General features: G+C 40.6%; 1 protein-coding gene across 2 annotated transcripts in view; it reads left to right on the top strand.

The window, feature by feature from the left end:
• Positions 1–17,653, top strand: part of LOC129839792 (cytochrome P450 3A27-like) — a 56,199-nt gene extending 38,546 nt beyond the window's left edge. For both annotated transcript variants that reach the window (XM_055907431.1, XM_055907432.1), the window contains 5 exons: positions 10,941–11,019; positions 13,543–13,703; positions 13,958–14,184; positions 14,356–14,518; positions 16,533–17,653. In XM_055907431.1, coding sequence (XP_055763406.1) covers positions 10,941–11,019; positions 13,543–13,703; positions 13,958–14,184; positions 14,356–14,518; positions 16,533–16,649 — 747 coding nt within the window. In that variant the 3' untranslated portion in view covers positions 16,650–17,653. The remainder of the gene's footprint in view (positions 1–10,940; positions 11,020–13,542; positions 13,704–13,957; positions 14,185–14,355; positions 14,519–16,532) is intronic.
• Positions 17,654–18,399: the final 746 nt, after the last annotated feature.

Here is an 18,399-nt window from a genome sequence, read left to right as displayed (position 1 = left end):
TTGTGATTGGACCAGATCCATTAGAATCTGTTAGTCTTGGTTGTGATTGGACGAGATCCATTATAATCTGTTTGTGTTGGTTGTGATTGGACGAGATCCATAACAATCTGTTTGTGTTGGTTTTGATTGGACGAGATCCATTATAATATGTTTGTGTTGGTTGTGATTGGATGAGATCCATAAGAATCTGTTTGTGTTGGTTGTGATTGGACAAGATCCATTATAATCTGTTTGTGTTGGTTGTGATTGGACGAGATCCTTAAGAATCTGTTTGTGTTGTTTGTGATTGGGCGAGATCCATTATAGTCTGTTTGTGTTGGTTGTGATTGGACGAGATCCATAAGAATGTGTTTGTGTTGGTTGTGATTGGACGAGATCCATTAAAATAGGTTTGTGTTGGTTGTGATTGGACAAGATCCATAAGAATGTGTTTGTGTTGGTTGTGATTGGACCAGATCCATTAGAATCTGTTTGTGTTGGTTGTGATTGGACGAGATCCATTAAAATAGGTTGATGTTGGTTGTGATTGGACAAGATCCATAAGAATCTGTTTGTGTTGGTTGTGATTGGAAAAGATCCATAAGAATCTGCATGTGTTGGTTGTGATTGTACGAGGTCCATTATAATATGTTTGTGTTGGTTGTGATTGGACGAGATCCATTATAATATGTTTGTTTTGGTTGTGATTGGACAGTATCCATAAGAATCTGTATGTGTTGGTTGTGATTGGACGAGATCCATTATAATCTGTTTGTGTTGGTTGTGATTGGACGAGATCCATTATAATATGTTTGTGTTGGTTGTGATTGGACGAGATCCATTATAATCTGTTTGTGTTGGTTGTGATTGGACGAGATCGAGTAGAATGTGTTTGTGTTGGTTGTGATTGGACGAAATCCATTATAATCTGTTTGTGTTGGTTGTGATTGGACGAGATCCATTAGAATCTGTTTGTGTTGGTTGTGATTGGACGAGATCCATTATAATCTGTTTGTGTTGGTTGTGATTGGACGAGATCCATTATAATATTTTTGTGTTGGTTGTGATTGGACGAGATCCATTATAATCTGTTTGTGTTGGTTGTGATTGGACCACATCCAATATAATCTGTTTGTTTTGGTTGTGATTGGATGAGATCCATAAGAATCTGTATGTGTTGGTTGTGATTGTACGAGATCCATTATAATATGTTTGTGTTGGTTGTGATTGGACGAGATCCATAAGAATCTGTTTATGTTGGTTGTGATTGGACGAGATCCATTAGAATCTGTTAGTCTTGATTGTGATTGGACGAGATCCATTATAATCTGTTTGTGTTGGTTGTGATTGGACGAGATCCATAACAATCTGTTTGTGTTGGTTTTGATTGGACGAGATCCATTATAATATGTTTGTGTTGGTTGTGATTGGATGAGATCCATAAGAATCTGTTTGTGTTGGTTGTGATTGGACAAGATCCATTATAATCTGTTTGTGTTGGTTGTGAATGGACGAGATCCATTAGAATCTGTTTGTGTTGGTTGTGATTGGACGAGATCCATTATAATCTGTTTGTGTTGGTTGTGATTGGACGAGATCCATAAGAATCTGTTTGTGTTGTTTGTGATTGGGCGAGATCCATTATAGTCTGTTTGTGTTGGTTGTGATTGGACGAGATCCATAAGAATGTGTTTGTGTTAGTTGTGATTGGACCAGATCCATTAGAATCTGTTTGTGTTGGTTGTGATTGGACGAGATCCATTAAAATAGGTTTGTGTTGGTTGTGATTGGACAAGATCCATAAGAATGTGTTTGTGTTGGTTGTGATTGGACCAGATCCATTAGAATCTGTTTGTGTTGGTTGTGATTGGACGAGATCCATTAAAATAGGTTGATGTTGGTTGTGATTGGACAAGATCCATAAGAATCTGTTTGTGTTGGTTGTGATTGGAAAAGATCCATAAGAATCTGTATGTGTTGGTTGTGATTGTACGAGGTCCATTATAATATGTTTGTGTTAGTTGTGATTGGACGGGATCCATAAGAATCTGTTTATGTTGGTTGTGATTGGACGAGGTCCATTAGAATCTGTTAGTCTTGGTTGTCATTGGACGAGATCCATTATAATCTGTTTGTGTTGGTTGTGATTGGACGAGATTCATAACAATCTGTTTGTGTTGGTTGTGATTGGACAAGATCCATAACAATCTGTTTGTGTTTTTGTGATTGGACGAGATCCATTAGAATCTGTTTGTGTTGGTTGTGATTGGACGAGATCCATTATAATCTGTTTGTGTTGGTTATGATTGGACGAGATCCATTATAATATGTTTGTCTTGGTTGTGATTGGACGAGATCCAATAAAATCTGTTTGTGTTGGTTGTGATTGGGCGAGATCCATTATAATCTGTTTGTGTTGGTTGTGAATGGACGAGATCCATTAGAATCTGTTTGTGTTGGTTGTGATTGGACGAGATCCATTATAATCTGTTTGTGTTGGTTGTGATTGGACGAGATCCATAATAATCTGTTTGTGTTGGTTGTGATTGGGCGAGATCCATTATAATCTGTTTGTGTTGGTTGTGATTGGACGAGATCCAGTAGAATGTGTTTGTTTTGGTTGTGATTGGACGAGATCCAGTAGAATGTGTTTGTGTTGGTTGTAATTGGACCAGATCCATTAGAATCTGTTTGTGTTGGTTGTGATTGGACGAGATACATTAAAATAGGTTTGTGTTGGTTGTGATTGGACGGGATCCATTATAAATCTGTTTGTGTTGGTTTTGATTGGACGAGATCCATTATGATATGTTTGTGTTGGTTGTGATTGGACGAGATCCATAAGAATCTGTTTGTGTTGGTTGTGATTGGACGAGATCCATTATAATCTGTTTGTGTTGGTTGTGATTGGACGAGATCCATTAGAATCTGTTTGTGTTGGTTGTGATTGGACGAGATCCAGTAGAATGTGTTTGTGTTGGTTGTGATTGGACGAGATCCAGTAGAATGTGTTTGTGTTGGCTGTGATTGGACGAGATCCAGTAGAATGTGTTTGTGTTGGTTGTGATTTGACGAGATCCATTAGAATCTGTTTGTGTTGGTTGTGATTGGACGAGATCCATTAAAATAGGTTTGTGTTGGTTGTGATTGGACAAGATCCATAAGAATGTGTTTGTGTTGGTTGTGATTGGACCAGATCCATTAGAATCTGTTTGTGTTGGTTGTGATTGGACGAGATCCATTAAAATAGGTTTGTGTTGGTTGTGATTGGACAAGATCCATAAGAATCTGTTTTTGTTGGCTGTGATTGGACGAGATCCATAACAATCTGTATGTGTTGGTGGTGATTGTACGAGATCCATTATAATATGTTTGTGTTGGTTGTGATTGGACGAGATCCAAAGGAATCTGTTTATGTTGGTTGTGATCGGACGAGATCCATTAGAATCTGTTAGTCTTGGTTGTGATTCGACGAGATCCATTATAATCTGTTTGTGTTGGTTGTGATTGGACGAGAACCATAACACTCTGTTTGTGTTGGTTGTGATTGGACAAGATCCATAAGAATCTGTTTGTGTTGGTTATGATTGGATGTGATCCATTAGAATCTGTTTGTCTTGGTTGTGTTTGTACGAGATCCATTATAATCTGTTTGTGTTGGTTATGATTGGACGAGATCCATTATAATCTGTTTGTGTTGGTTGTGATTGGACGAGATCCATTATAATCTGTTTGTGTTGGTTGTGATTGGATGAGATCTATTATAATCTGTTTGTGTTTGTTGTGATTGGACGAGATCCATTATAATCTGTTTGTGTTGGTTATGATTGGACAAGATCCATAAGAATCTGTTTGTGTTGGTTGTGATCGGACGAGATCCATAAGAATCTGCATGTGTTGGTTGTGATTGTACGAGATCCATAATAATCTGTTTGTGTTGGTTGTGATTGGACGAGATCCATTAGAATCTGTTTGTGTTGGTTGTGATTGGACGAGATCCATTATAATCTGTTTGTGTTGGTTGTGATTGGACGAGATCCATTATAATCTGTTTGTGTTGGTTGTGATTGGACGAGATCCATTATAATCTGTTTGTGTTGGTTGTGATTGGACCACATCCAATATAATCTGTTTGTTTTGGTTGTGATTGGACGAGATCCATAAGAATCTGTATGTGTTGGTTGTGATTGTACGAGATCCATTATAATCTGTTTGTGTTGGTTGTGATTGGACGAGATCCATAAGAATCTGTTTATGTTGGTTGTGATTGGACGAGATCCATTAGAATCTGTTAGTCTTGGTTGTGATTGGACGAGATCCATTATAATCTGTTTGTGTTGGTTGTGATTGGACGAGATCCATAACAATCTGTTTGTGTTGGTTTTGATTGGACGAGATCCATTATAATATGTTTGTGTTGGTTGTGATTGGATGAGATCCATAAGAATCTGTTTGTGTTGGTTGTGATTGGACAAGATCCATTATAATCTGTTTGTGTTGGTTGTGAATGGACGAGATCCATTAGAATCTGTTTGTGTTGGTTGTGATTGGACGAGATCCATTATAATCTGTTTGTGTTGGTTGTGATTGGACGAGATCCATAAGAATCTGTTTGTGTTGTTTGTGATTGGGCGAAATCCATTATAGTCTGCTTGTGTTGGTTGTGATTGGACGAGATCCATAAGAATGTGTTTGTGTTAGTTGTGATTGGACCAGATCCATTAGAATCTGTTTGTGTTGTTTGTGATTGGACGAGATCCATTAAAATAGGTTTGTGTTGGTTGTGATTGGACAAGATCCATAAGAATGTGTTTGTGTTGGTTGTGATTGGACCAGATCCATTAGAATCTGTTTGTGTTGGTTGTGATTGGACGAGATCCATTAAAATAGGTTGATGTTGGTTGTGATTGGACAAGATCCATAAGAATCTGTTTGTGTTGGTTGTGATTGGAAAAGATCCATAAGAATCTGTATGTGTTGGTTGAGATTGTACGAGATCCATTATAATATGTTTGTGTTAGTTGTGATTGGACGGGATCCATAAGAATCTGTTTATGTTGGTTGTGATTGGACGAGGTCCATTAGAATCTGTTTGTGTTGGTTGTGATTGGACGAGATCCATTATAATCTGTTTGTGTTGGTTATGATTGGACGAGATCCATTAGAATCTGTTTGTGTTGGTTGTGATTGGACGAGATCCATTATAATCTGTTTGTGTTGGTTGTGATTGGACGAGATCCATAATAATCTGTTTGTGTTGGTTGTGATTGGGCGAGATCCATTATAATCTGTTTGTGTTGGTTGTGATTGGACGAGATCCAGTAGAATGTGCTTGTGTTGGTTGTGATTGGACGAGATCCAGTAGAATGTGTTTGTGTTGGTTGTAATTGGACCAGATCCATTAGAATCTGTTTGTGTTGGTTGTGATTGGACGAGATACATTAAAATAGGTTTGTGTTGGTTGTGATTGGACGGGATCCATTATAAATCTGTTTTTGTTGGTTTTGATTGGACGAGATCCATTATGATATGATTGTGTTGGTTGTGATTGGACGAGATACATAAGAATCTGTTTGTGTTGGTTGTGATTGGACGAGATCCATTATAATCTGTTTGTGTTGGTTGTGATTGGACGAGATCCATTAGAATCTGTTTGTGTTGGTTGTGATTGGACCAGATCCATTAGAATCTGTTTGTGTTGGTTGTGATTGGACGAGATCCAGTAGAATGTGTTTGTGTTGGTTGTGATTGGACGAGATCCAGTAGAATGTGTTTGTGTTGGCTGTGATTGGACGAGATCCAGTAGAATGTGTTTGTGTTGGTTGTGATTTGACGAGATCCATTAGAATCTGTTTGTGTTGGTTGTGATTGGACGAGATCCATTAAAATAGGTTTGTGTTGGTTGTGATTGGACAAGATCCATAAGAATGTGTTTGTGTTGGTTGTGATTGGACCAGATCCATTAGAATCTGTTTGTGTTGGTTGTGATTGGACGAGATCCATTAAAATAGGTTTGTGTTGGTTGTGATTGGACAAGATCCATAAGAATCTGTTTTTGTTGGCTGTGATTGGACGAGATCCATAACAATCTGTATGTGTTGGTGGTGATTGTACGAGATCCATTATAATATGTTTGTGTTGGTTGTGATTGGACGAGATCCAAAGGAATCTGTTTATGTTGGTTGTGATCGGACGAGATCCATTAGAATCTGTTAGTCTTGGTTGTGATTCGACGAGATCCATTATAATCTGTTTGTGTTGGTTGTGATTGGACGAGAACCATAACAATCTGTTTGTGTTGGTTGTGATTGGACAAGATCCATAAGAATCTGTTTGTGTTGGTCATGATTGGATGTGATCCATTAGAATCTGTTTGTCTTGGTTGTGTTTGTACGAGATCCATTATAATCTGTTTGTGTTGGTTATGATTGGACGAGATCCATTATAATCTGTTTGTGTTGGTTGTGATTGGACGAGATCCATTATAATCTGTTTGTGTTGGTTGTGATTGGACGAGATCCATTATAATCTGTTTGTGTTGGTTGTGATTGGATGAGATCTATTATAATCTGTTTGTGTTGGTTGTGATTGGACGAGATCCATTATAATCTGTTTGTGTTGGTTATGATTGGACAAGATCCATAAGAATCTGTTTGTGTTGGTTGTGATCGGACGAGATCCATAAGAATCTGTATGTGTTGGTTGTGATTGTACGAGATCCATTATAATATGTTTGTGTTGGTTGTGATTGGACTAGATCCATAAGAATATGTTTATGTTGGTTGTGATTGGACGAGATCCATTAGAATCTGTTAGGCTTGGTTGTGATTGGACGAGATCCATTAGAATCTGTTTGTGTTGCTTGTGATTGGACAAGATCCATAAGAATCTGTTTGTGTTGGTTGTGATTTGACGAGATCCATCAGAATCTGTTTGTGTTTGTTGTGTTTGGACGAGATCCATTATAATCTGTTTGTGTTGGTTATGATTGGACCAGATCCATTATAATATGTTTTTCTTGGTTGTGATTGGACGAGATCCAATATAATCTGTTTGTGTTGGTTGTGATTGGACGAGATCCAATATAATCTGTTTGTGTTGGTTGTGATTGGACGAGATCCATTATAATCTGTTTGTGTTGGTTGTGATTGGACGAGATCCAGTAGAATGTGTTTGTGTTGATTGTGATTGGACCAGATCCATTATAATCTGTTTGTGTTGGTTGTGATTGGACCACATCCATTAGAATCTGTTTGTGTTGGTTTTGATTGGACCAGATCCATTAGAATCTGTTTGTGTTGGTTGTGATTGGACGAGATCCAGTAGAATGTGTGTATGTTGGTTGTGATTGGACGAGATCCAGTAGAATGTGTTGATTGTGATTGGACCAGATCCATTATAATCTGTTTGTATTGGTTGTGATTGGACAATATCCATTAGAATCTGTTTGTGTTGGTTGTGATTGGACCAGATTCATTCGAATCTGTTTGTGTTGGTTGTGGTTGGACAAGATCCATTATAATCTGTTTGTGTTGGTTGTGAATGGACGAGATCCATTATAATCTGTTTGTGTTGGTTGTGATTGGAATAGGTCCATTATAATCTGTTTGTGTTGGTTTTGATTGGACGAGATCCATTATAATATGTTTGTGTTGGTTGTGATTGGATGAGATCCATAAGAATCTGTTTGTGTTGGTTGTGATTGGACAAGATCCATAAGAATCTGTTTGTGTTGGTTGTGAATGGACGAGATCCATTAGAATCTGTTTGTGTTGGTTGTGATTGAACGAGATCCATTATAATCTGTTTCTGTTGGTTGTGATTGGACGAGATCCATTATAATATGTTTGTGTTGGTTGTGATTGGACGAGATCCATTGTAATCTGTTTGTGTTGGTTGTGATTGGACGAGATCCAGTAGAATCTGTTTGTGTTGGTTGTGATTGGACGAGATCCAGTAGAATGTGTTTGTGTTGGTTGTGATTGGACGAGATCCAGTAGAATGTGTTTGTGTTGGTTGTGATTGGACCAGATCCATTAGAATCTGTTTGTGTTGGTTGTGATTGGACGAGATCCATTAAAATAGGTTTGTGTTGGTTGTGATTGGACGAGATCCATTACAATATGTTTGTGTTGGTTGTTATTGGACGAGATCCATTATAATATGTTTGTGTTGGTTGTGATTGGACGAGATCCATTATAATATGTTTGTGTTGGTTGTGATTGGACGAGATCCATAAGAATATGTTTGTGTTGGTTGTGATTGGGCGAGATCCATTATAATCTGTTTGTGTTGGTTGTGATTGGACCAGATCCAGTAGAATGTGTTTGTGTTGGTTGTGATTGGACCAGATCCATTAGAATCTTTTTGTGTTGGTTGTGATTGGACGAGATCCATTAAAATAGGTTTGTGTTGGTTGTGATTGGACGAGATCCATTACAATATGTTTGTGTTGGTTGTGATTGGACGAGATCCATTATAATCTGTTTGTGTTGGTTGTGATTGGACGAGATCCATTATAATCTGTTTGTGTTGGTTGTGATTGGACAAGATCCAGTAGAATGTGTTTGTGTTGATTGTGATTGGACCAAATCCATTATAATCTGTTTGTGTTGGTTGTGATTGGACCACATCCATTAGAATCTGTTTGTGTTGGTTGTGATTGGACCAGATCCATTAGAATCTGTTTGTGTTGGTTGTAATTGGACGAGATCCAGTAGAATGTGTTTATGTTGGTTGTGATTGGACGAGAACCAGTAGAATGTGTTGATTGTGATTGGACGAGATCCATTAGAATCGGTTTGTGTTGGTTGTGATTGTACAACATCCATTATAATCTGTTTGTGTTGGTTGTGAATGGACGAGATCCAATAGAATCTGTTTGTGTTGGTTGTGATTGGACGAGGTCCATTATAATCTGTTTGTGTTGGTTTTGATTGGACGAGATCCATTATAATATGTTTGTGTTGGTTGTGATTGGATGAGATCCATAAGAATCTGTTTGTGTTGGTTGTGATTGGACAAGATCCATAAGAATCTGTTTGTGTTGGTTGTGAATGGACGAGATCCATTAGAATCTGTTTGTGTTGGTTGTGGTTGTACAACATCCATTAGAATCTGTTTGTGTTGGTTGTGATTGGACCAGATCCATTAGAATCTGTTTGTGTTGGTTGTGGTTGGACAAGATCCATTATAATCTGTTTGTGTTGGTTGTGAATGGACGAGATCCAGTAGAATGTGTTTGTGTTGGTTGTGATTGGACAAGATCCAGTAGAATGTGTTGATTGTGATTGGACCAGATCCATTAGAATCTGTTTGTGTTGGTTTTCATTGGACGAGATCCATTATAATATGTTTGTGTTGGTTGTGATTGGATGAGATCCATAAGAATCTGTTTGTGTTGGTTGTGATTGGACAAGATCCAGTATAATCTGTTTGTGTTGGTTGTGAATGGACGAGATCCAATAGAATCTGTTTGTGTTGGTTGTGATTGGACGAGATCCATTATAATATGTTTGTGTTGGTTGTGATTGGACGAGATCCATTATAATCTGTTTGTGTTGGTTGTGATTGGACGAGATCCAGTATAATCTGTTTGTGTTGGTTGTGATTGGACGAGATCCAATAGAATCTGTTTGTGTTGGTTGTGATTGGACGAGATCCAGTAGAATGTGTTTGTGTTGATTGTGATTGGACAAGATCCAGTAGAATGTGTTTGTGTTGGTTGTGATTGGACCAGATCCATTAGAATCTGTTTGTGTTGGTTGTGATTGGACGAGATCCATTAAAATAGGTTTGTGTTGGTTGTGATTGGACGAGATCCATTACAATATGTTTGTGTTGGTTGTGATTGGAAGAGATCCATTATAATCTGTTTGTGTTGGTTGTGATTGGACGAGATCCATTATAATATGTTTGTGTTGGTTGTGATTGGACGAGATCCATAAGAATCTGTTTGTGTTTGTTTTGATTGGGCGAGATCCATTATAATCTGTTTGTGTTGGTTGTGATTGGACGAGATCCAGTAGAATGTGTTTGTGTTGGTTGTGATTGGACGAGATCCAGTAGAATCTTTTTGTGTTGGTTGTGATTGGACGAGATCTATTAAAATAGGTTTGTGTTGGTTTTGATTGGACGAGATCCATTACAATATGTTTGTGTTGGTTGTGATTGGACGAGATCCATTATAATCTGTTTGTGTTGGTTGTGATTGGACGAGATCCATTATAATATGTTTGTGTTGGTTGTGATTGGAGGAGATCCATAAGAATCTGTTTGTGTTGGTTGTGATTGGACGAGATCCATTATAATCTGTTTGTGTTGGTTGTGATTGGACGAGATCCAGTAGAATGTGTTTGTGTTGGTTGTGATTGGACAAGATCCATAAGAATCTGTTTGTGTTGGTTGTGATTGGACGAGATCCATTATAATCTGTTTGTGTTGGTTGTGATTGGACGAGATCCAGTAGAATGTGTTTGTGTTGGTTGTGATTGGACGAGATCCAGTAGAATCTGTTTGTGTTGGTTGTGATTGGACAAGATCCATAAGAATCTGTTTGTGTTGGTTGTGATTGGACGAGATCCATTATAATCTGTTTGTGTTGGTTGTGATTGGACGAGATCCATTATAATATGTTTGTGTTGGTTGTGATTGGACGAGATCCATTATAATCAGTTTGTGTTGGTTGTGATTGGACGAGATCCATTAAAATCTGTTATAGTTGGTTGTGATTTGACCAGAACCATTAGAATCTGTTTGTGTTGGTTGTGATAGGACCAGATCCATTAGATTCTGTTTGTGTTGGTTGTGATTGGACCATATCCAGTGGAATCTGTTTGTGTTGGTTGTGATTGATCCAGATCCAATAGAATCTGTTTGTGTTGGCTGTGATTGGACTAGATCAATTAGAATCTGTTTGTTTTGGCTGTGATTGGACATATTTGAACTAATTTCATTTCCAGAGTCGGGTGGATTTCTTACAACTGATGATCGACTCTCAAAAAGGCAACGACACAAAGACAGGAGAGGAACAGACTAAAGGTACCTGCCGAACAAACACCTGTAAACTACTGTTACAAACACACACCTGTAAACTACAGTTACCAACACACACCTGTTACAAACACACACCTGTAAACAGCTGTTACAAACACACACCTGTTATCAACACACACCTGTAAACAACTTTTACAAACACACACCTGTTAAACACACACCTGTAAACTACTGTTACAAACACACCCCTGTTACAAACACACACCTGTAAACTACTGTTACAAACACACACCTGTTACAAACACACACCTGTAAACAGCTGTTACAAACACACAACTTTAAACTACTGTTACGAACACACACATGTTACAAACACACACCTTTCCAACCTAATTGAGGAAAATAAGAACAATCCTAAATTTATTTTTGATACTTTTTTTAAGCTCAGTTGTCCTGAGTCACAACTCTGCCAGGACCTAGGATCAAGCTGCATACTGGACCCTATTCCAACTAAAATACTGAAAGAGCTGCTTCCTGTGCTTGGCCCTCCTGTGTTGAACATAATAAACGTCTCTCTATCCACCGGATGTGTACCAAACTCACTAAAAGTGGCAGTAATAAAGCCTCTGTTGAAAAAGCCAAACCTTGACCCAGAAAATATTCAAAACTATCGGCCTATATCAAATCTCACATTCCTCTTAAAAAGACTGAGACTGAGACTGAGACTGTGAAGGTGGTAAATTACCTTTTAATGGCGTGAGACCGAGGCTCTGCATCTGTCCTCGTGCTACTAGACCTTAGTGCTGCTTTGATACCATCGATCACCACATTCTTTTGGAGAGATTGGAAACCCTAATTGGCCTACACGGACAAGTTCTGGCCTGGTTTAGATCTTATCTGTCGGAAAGATATCAGTTTGTCTCTGTGAATGGTTTGTCCTCTGACAAATCAACTGTAAATTTCGGTGTTCCTCAAGGTTCCGTTTTAGGACCACTATTGTTTTCACAATATATTTTACCTCTTGGGGATGTCATTCGAAAACCTAATGTTAACTTTCACTGCTATGCGGATGAAAGAGATCTTCTATTGAATCTGACAATTAATCTTAATGGTTGTACAGTCGTATCAAATAAAACTGTGACGGACCTTGGCGTTACTCTGGACCCTGATCTCTCTTTTGACGAACATATCAAGACTGTTTCAAGAACAGCTTTTTTCCATTTACGTAACATTGCAAAAATCAGAACTTTTCTGTCCAAAAATTATGCAGAAAAATTTATCCATGCTTTTGTTACTTCTAGGTTAGACTACTGCAATGCTCTACTTTCCAGCTACCCGGATAAAGCACTAAATAAACTTCAGTTCGTGCTAAACACGGTTGCTAGAATCCTGACTAGAACGACAACATTTGATCATATTACTCCAATGCTAGCCTCTCTACACTAGCTGGTTTTATTGCTAACCTACAAAGCATTACATGGGCTTGCTCCTAACTATCTTTCTGATTTGGTCTTGCCGTACATACCTACACGTACGCTACGGTCACAAGACGCAGGCCTCCTTACTGTCCCTAGAATTTCTAAGCAAACAGCTGGAGGCAGGGCTTTCTCCTATGGAGCTCCATTTTTATGGAACGGCCTGCCTACCCATGTCAGAGACGCAGACCTTTAAGTCTTTATTGAAGACTTATCTCTTCAGTGGGTCCTATGATTGAGTGTAGTCTGGCCCAGGAGTGTGAAGGTGAACGGAAAGGCACTGGAGCAACGGACCACCCTTGCTATCTCTGCCTGGCCGGTTCCCCTCTCTCCACTGGGATTCTCTGCCTCTAACCCAATTACAGGGGCTGAGTCACTTTCTTTCTCTCCCTCTCGGAGGACCTGAGCCCTAAGACCATGCCTCAGGACTACCTGGCATGATGACTCCTTGTTGTCCCCAATGCACCTGGCCGTGCTGCTGCTCCAGTTTCAACTGTTCTGCCTGCGGCTAAGGAACCCTGACCTGTTCACTGTGGTTATTATTATTTGACTCTGCTGGTCATTTATGAACATTTGAACATCTTGGCCATGTTCTGTTATAATCTCCACCCGGCAACGCCAGAAGAGGACTGGCCCCCCCTAATAGCCTGGTTCCTCTTTAGATTTCTTCCGAGGTTTTGGCCTTTCTAGGGAGATTTTCCTAGCCACCCTGCTTCTACACCTGCATTTCTTTCTGTTTGGGGATTTAGGCTGGGTTTCTGTACAGCACTTTGATATATCAGCTGATGTAAGAAGGGCTATATAAATAAATTTGACCTATAAACTACTGTTACAAACACACACCTGTAAACTACTGTTGCAAACACACACCTGTAAACTACTGTTACAAACACACACCTGTAAACTACTGTTACAAACACACACCTGTTAACTACTGTTACTAACACACATCTAATACAAACCCACACCTGTTACTAACACACAACTGTAAACTACTTTAACAAATACACACCTGTTACAAACTATTCTCTCTCTATTTCTCTTCTCCTCTCCCTTTCTCTCCTTTCTTCTACTCTCCTCTCCTCTCCCTCAGGACTGACTGATCATGAGATCTTGTCTCAGGCCATGATCTTCATCTTCGGTGGCTACGAGACCAGCAGCACTACTATGAGTTTCCTGGCCTATAACCTGGCAACCAATCCCCACACCATGACCAAACTGCAGGAGGAGATAGATACTGTGTTCCCCAACAAGGTAACCCCCACACCATGACCAAACTGCAGGAGGAGATAGATACTGTGTTCCCCAACAAGGTAACCCCCACAACATGACCAAACTGCAGGAGGAGATAGATACTGTGTTCCACAACAAGGTAACCCCCACACCATGACCAAACTGCAGGAGGAGATAGATACTGTGTAGGTGCCAGATGTGGTGAGGTACTGATTTGTGTGTAACCCCGGTGCCAGATGTGGTGAGGTACTGATATGTATGTAACGACGGTGCAGGCTCCAATCCAGTACGAAGCTCTGATGCAGATGGACTATTTGGACTGTGTGTTGAACGAGTCTCTGAGACTGTACCCCGTCATGCTGCGACTGGAGAGGGTCGCCAAGAAGACGGTGGAGATCAACGGCATCGTCATCCCCAAAGACTGCGTTGTTCTGGTTCCCACGTGGACCCTCCACCGTGACCCAGAGATTTGGTCCGACCCTGAGGAGTTCAAACCAGAGAGGTACTGGACCGCACCGTAACCACAATCCAACCATAACACAACCTTAATATAACCACAGTACAACCATAACACAACCTTAATACAACCACAGTACAACCATAACATAACCACAGCACAGCCACAAATCAACTACAATAAAATGTGTAATATGTTTGCCCTCACCCTGTCCAGGTTCAGTAAGGAGAACAAGGAGTCTATTGATCCGTACACGTACATGCCGTTTGGGGCGGGGCCCAGGAACTGTATCGGGATGCGCTTCGCCCTGATTATGATCAAACTGGCCATGGTCGAGATCCTCCAGAGTTTCACTTTCTCCGTCTGCGACGAGACAGAGGTGAGACGCTCACCTGAGCAGACAGAATATGACATCATCAAACATCACTATCATTCATAGATAGAGCCTGCACTTGCCACCACCTGTTTGATCATGGTCAGTACCTGTTTGATCATGGTCAGTACCTGTTTTAACATGGTCACCACCTGTTTTAACATGGTCACCACCTGTTTTAACATGGTCACCACCTGTTTTAACATGGTCAGCACCTGTTTTAACATGGTCAGCACCTGTTTTAACATGGTCAGCACCTGTTTTAACATGGACCTGTTTTAACATGGACCTGTTTTAGCATGGACCTGTTTTAGCATGGTCAGCACCTGTTTTAACATGGACCTGTTTTAACATGGACCTGTTTTAGCATGGTCACCACCTGTTTTAACATGGTCAGCAACTGTTTTAACATGGTCAGCACCTGTTTTAACATGGTCAGCAACTGTTTTAACATGGTCAGCACCTGTTTTAGCATGGTCACCACCTGTTTTAACATGGACCTGTTTTAACATGGTCACCACCTGTTTTAACATGTTCACCACTTGTTTTAACATGGTCAGCACCTGTTTTAACATGGACCTGTTTTAGCATGGTCACCACCTGTTTTAACATGGTCAGCACCTGTTTTAACATGGTCAGCACCTGTTTAACATGGTCAGCACCTGTTTTAACATGGTCAGCACCTGTTTTAGCATGTTCACCACCTGTTTTAACATGGTCAGCACCTGTTTTAACCTGTTTTAGCATGGACCTGTTTTAGCATGGACCTGTTTTAGCATGGACAGCACCTGTTTTAACATGGTCAGCACCTGTTTTAGCATGTTCACCACCTGTTTTAACATGGTCAGCACCTGTTTTAACCTGTTTTAGCATGGACCTGTTTTAGCATGGACCTGTTTTAGCATGGACCTGTTTTAGCATGGTCAGCACCTGTTTTAGCATGGTCAGCACCTGTTTTAGCATGGTCAGCACCTGTTTTAACATGGACCTGTTTTAACATGGACCTGTTTTAACATGGACCTGTTTTAACATGGACCTGTTTTAACATGGACCTGTTTTAGTATGGACCTGTTTTAGCATGGACCTGTTTTTGCATGGTCAGCACCTGTTTTAACATGGTCAGCACCAGTTGTTTTAGTTAGGTTAGTATCTAATGGTTCAGGTTAGGACTGGGGCAGGGGAATCTGGTCCTAGATCAGTGGTTAGGTTAGTATCTAATGGTTCAGGTTAGGACTGGGGCAGGGTAATCTGGTCCTAGATCAGTGGTTAGGTTAGTATCTAATGGTTCAGGTTAGGACTGGGGCAGGGGAATCTGGTCCTAGATCAGTGGTTAGGTTAGTATCTAATGGTTCAGGTTAGGACTGGGGCAGGGGAATCTGGTCCTATATCAGTGGTTAGGTTAGTATCTAATGGTTCAGGTTAGGACTGGGGCAGGGGAATCTGGTCCTAGATCAGTGGTTAGGTTAGTATCTAATGGTTCAGGTTAGGACTGGGGCAGGGGAATCTGGTCCTAGATCAGTGGTTAGGTTAGTATCTAATGGTTCAGGTTAGGACTGGGGCAGGGTAATCTGGTCCTAGATCAGTGGTTAGGTTAGTGTCTAACGGTTCAGGTTAGGACTGGGGCAGGGGAATCTGGTCCTAGATCAGTGGTTAGGTTAGTATCTAATGGTTCAGGTTAGGACTGGGGCAGGGGAATCTGGTCCTAGATCAGGGCTGGGGTGTGTTACGTAACAGGAGTTATTAAATGAGATTGAGATTGTAGGTGACCTGACAGGAAGTCCAAAGATCACCCTAATGCAACACACACAATGCACACAATGCACACAATGCACACAATGCACACAATGCACACAATGCACACACACACACACACACACACACACACACACACACACACACACACACACACACACACACACACACACACACACACACACACACACACACACACACACACACACACACACACACACACTGTTGGAGATGGACAACCAGGGTTATGTAATGTTATTCTCTATAGATCCCATTGGAGATGGACATCCAGGGTATGCTGATGCCCAAACGACCAATCAAACTGAGGCTGGAGCACCGTAGCAACATCCCTAGCAACACCACCACCACCTCTCTGAAGAGTTAAACAACGTGACCAAATGCAGGAGCACCCTACCCTACCCTAAAGCCCCCTACCCTACCCTAGAGCACCCTACCCTACCCTAGAGCACCCTACCCTACCCTAGAGCACTCTACCCTACCCTAGAGCACCCTACCCTACCCTAGAGCACTCTACCCTATCCTAGAGCACTCTGCCATATTCTACTTCACCCAACCCTACCCTAGAGTACCCAACCCTACCCTAGAGTACTCTACATTGGAGAACCCTACCCTACCCTAGAGCACCCTACCCTACAGCACCCTACCCTGGAGAATCCTACCCTACCATAGAGTAACCTACCCTGGAGCACGCTGTTCTACCCTAGAATACCCTACTCTACCCTACAGCACCCTATCCTACAATAGAGGACTCTACCCTGGAGCACCCTACTCTACCCTATAGAACCCTACCCTAGAGTACTCTACCCTAACCTACAGTACCCTACCCTACCCTAGAGTACCGTACCCTAGAGTACTCTACTCTACCCTAGAGTACTCTACCCTAACCTACAGTACCCTACCCTACCCTAGAGTACCGTACCCACCCTGGAGTTCGCTACCCTGTTCTTGTCACGTTCCTGACCTTGTTTTCCTTTCGTATAGTTGTGTTTAGTGGGTCAGGACGTGAGCTGGGCGGGCAGTCTGTGTTTGTTCTATGTTTAATGTCAGGTTTAATTGACCTTGTATGGCTCTCAATCAGAGGCACGTGTTTTACGTTTTCCTCTGATTGAGAACCATATATAGGTAGGTTGTTTCACATTGTTTGTTGTGGGTGGTTGTCTTCCGTGTCTGTGTATGTTGCACCACACGGGATTGTTTCGGTTTGTTCGTTCGTTCGTTTATGTAGTCTGTACCTGTTTCATGCGTTCTTCGTGTTTATGTAAGTTTGTTAGTTCAGGTCTGTCTACATCGTTTATTTGTTTTGTAGTTTAATCAAGTGTATTTCGTGTCAGTGTTCATCTTGTCAAATAAATCATTATGTGTTCTCAACCCGCTGCATTTTGGTCTGATCCCTACTCCTCCTCTTCAGATGAAGAGGAGGAGAGAAACCGTGACAGTTCTGCTGTCCAGTCATTCCTGTAACCGAGTATCAGCCCCCTCCCTTCCAAGGGCAGAGTCTGTTTAGTTCCTTTTTAGGAAAGAAAAAAATAACAAAAACATTTTGAATCAGAAGATAATATTGCAGCTTATAATCAGCTGGAATACCAGGTTCGCATCTTACGTCATACTTTTCTTGCCGTCTATTTTAATATATATTTTTAATGTAATCTATGGCATTATTTAGGATCCTTAAGAAATGAGCTTCTACTAAACTAAATAAAACAAATCATTAGAATAACAGTGTGGTTTCACATAAAACTATTTTAGAAATATTTTGCCTTGAAACGGAAGCAAACAGAACAAAACGTGGAGGGACATACCTGAATTTATCCCAATAGAAACTCTCATTTTGCTCTGTGTGCTTCCATTTAGTTCTTAAACGAACAACGGTTTCCGTAATGAATATGCCCCTGCTCTCTCTGTGAATCATTCACCATCCTTCCCTGCTTCGCTTTTCACCTCTCACACAGTCTCCCTCCTATCTCCTTATTGTGTCGTGAACAACATTTGCCTGAGCAACAATAGTTGAATCAGCGGTTCGGTTTTCAAAATAAAAGTTACCCATTTAAACTGATGCAAACGGATATATATTGTGGAATCATGCAAAAATCCTGGAGTGACTTTATGGTGCTAAA

The sequence above is a fragment of the Salvelinus fontinalis genome, chromosome 40 (assembly GCF_029448725.1).
Source record: "Salvelinus fontinalis isolate EN_2023a chromosome 40, ASM2944872v1, whole genome shotgun sequence".
NCBI lineage: Eukaryota > Metazoa > Chordata > Actinopteri > Salmoniformes > Salmonidae > Salvelinus > Salvelinus fontinalis.
Note: the sequence above shows the minus strand (reverse complement) of the source record. Positions and strands in the feature narration are given on the sequence as shown.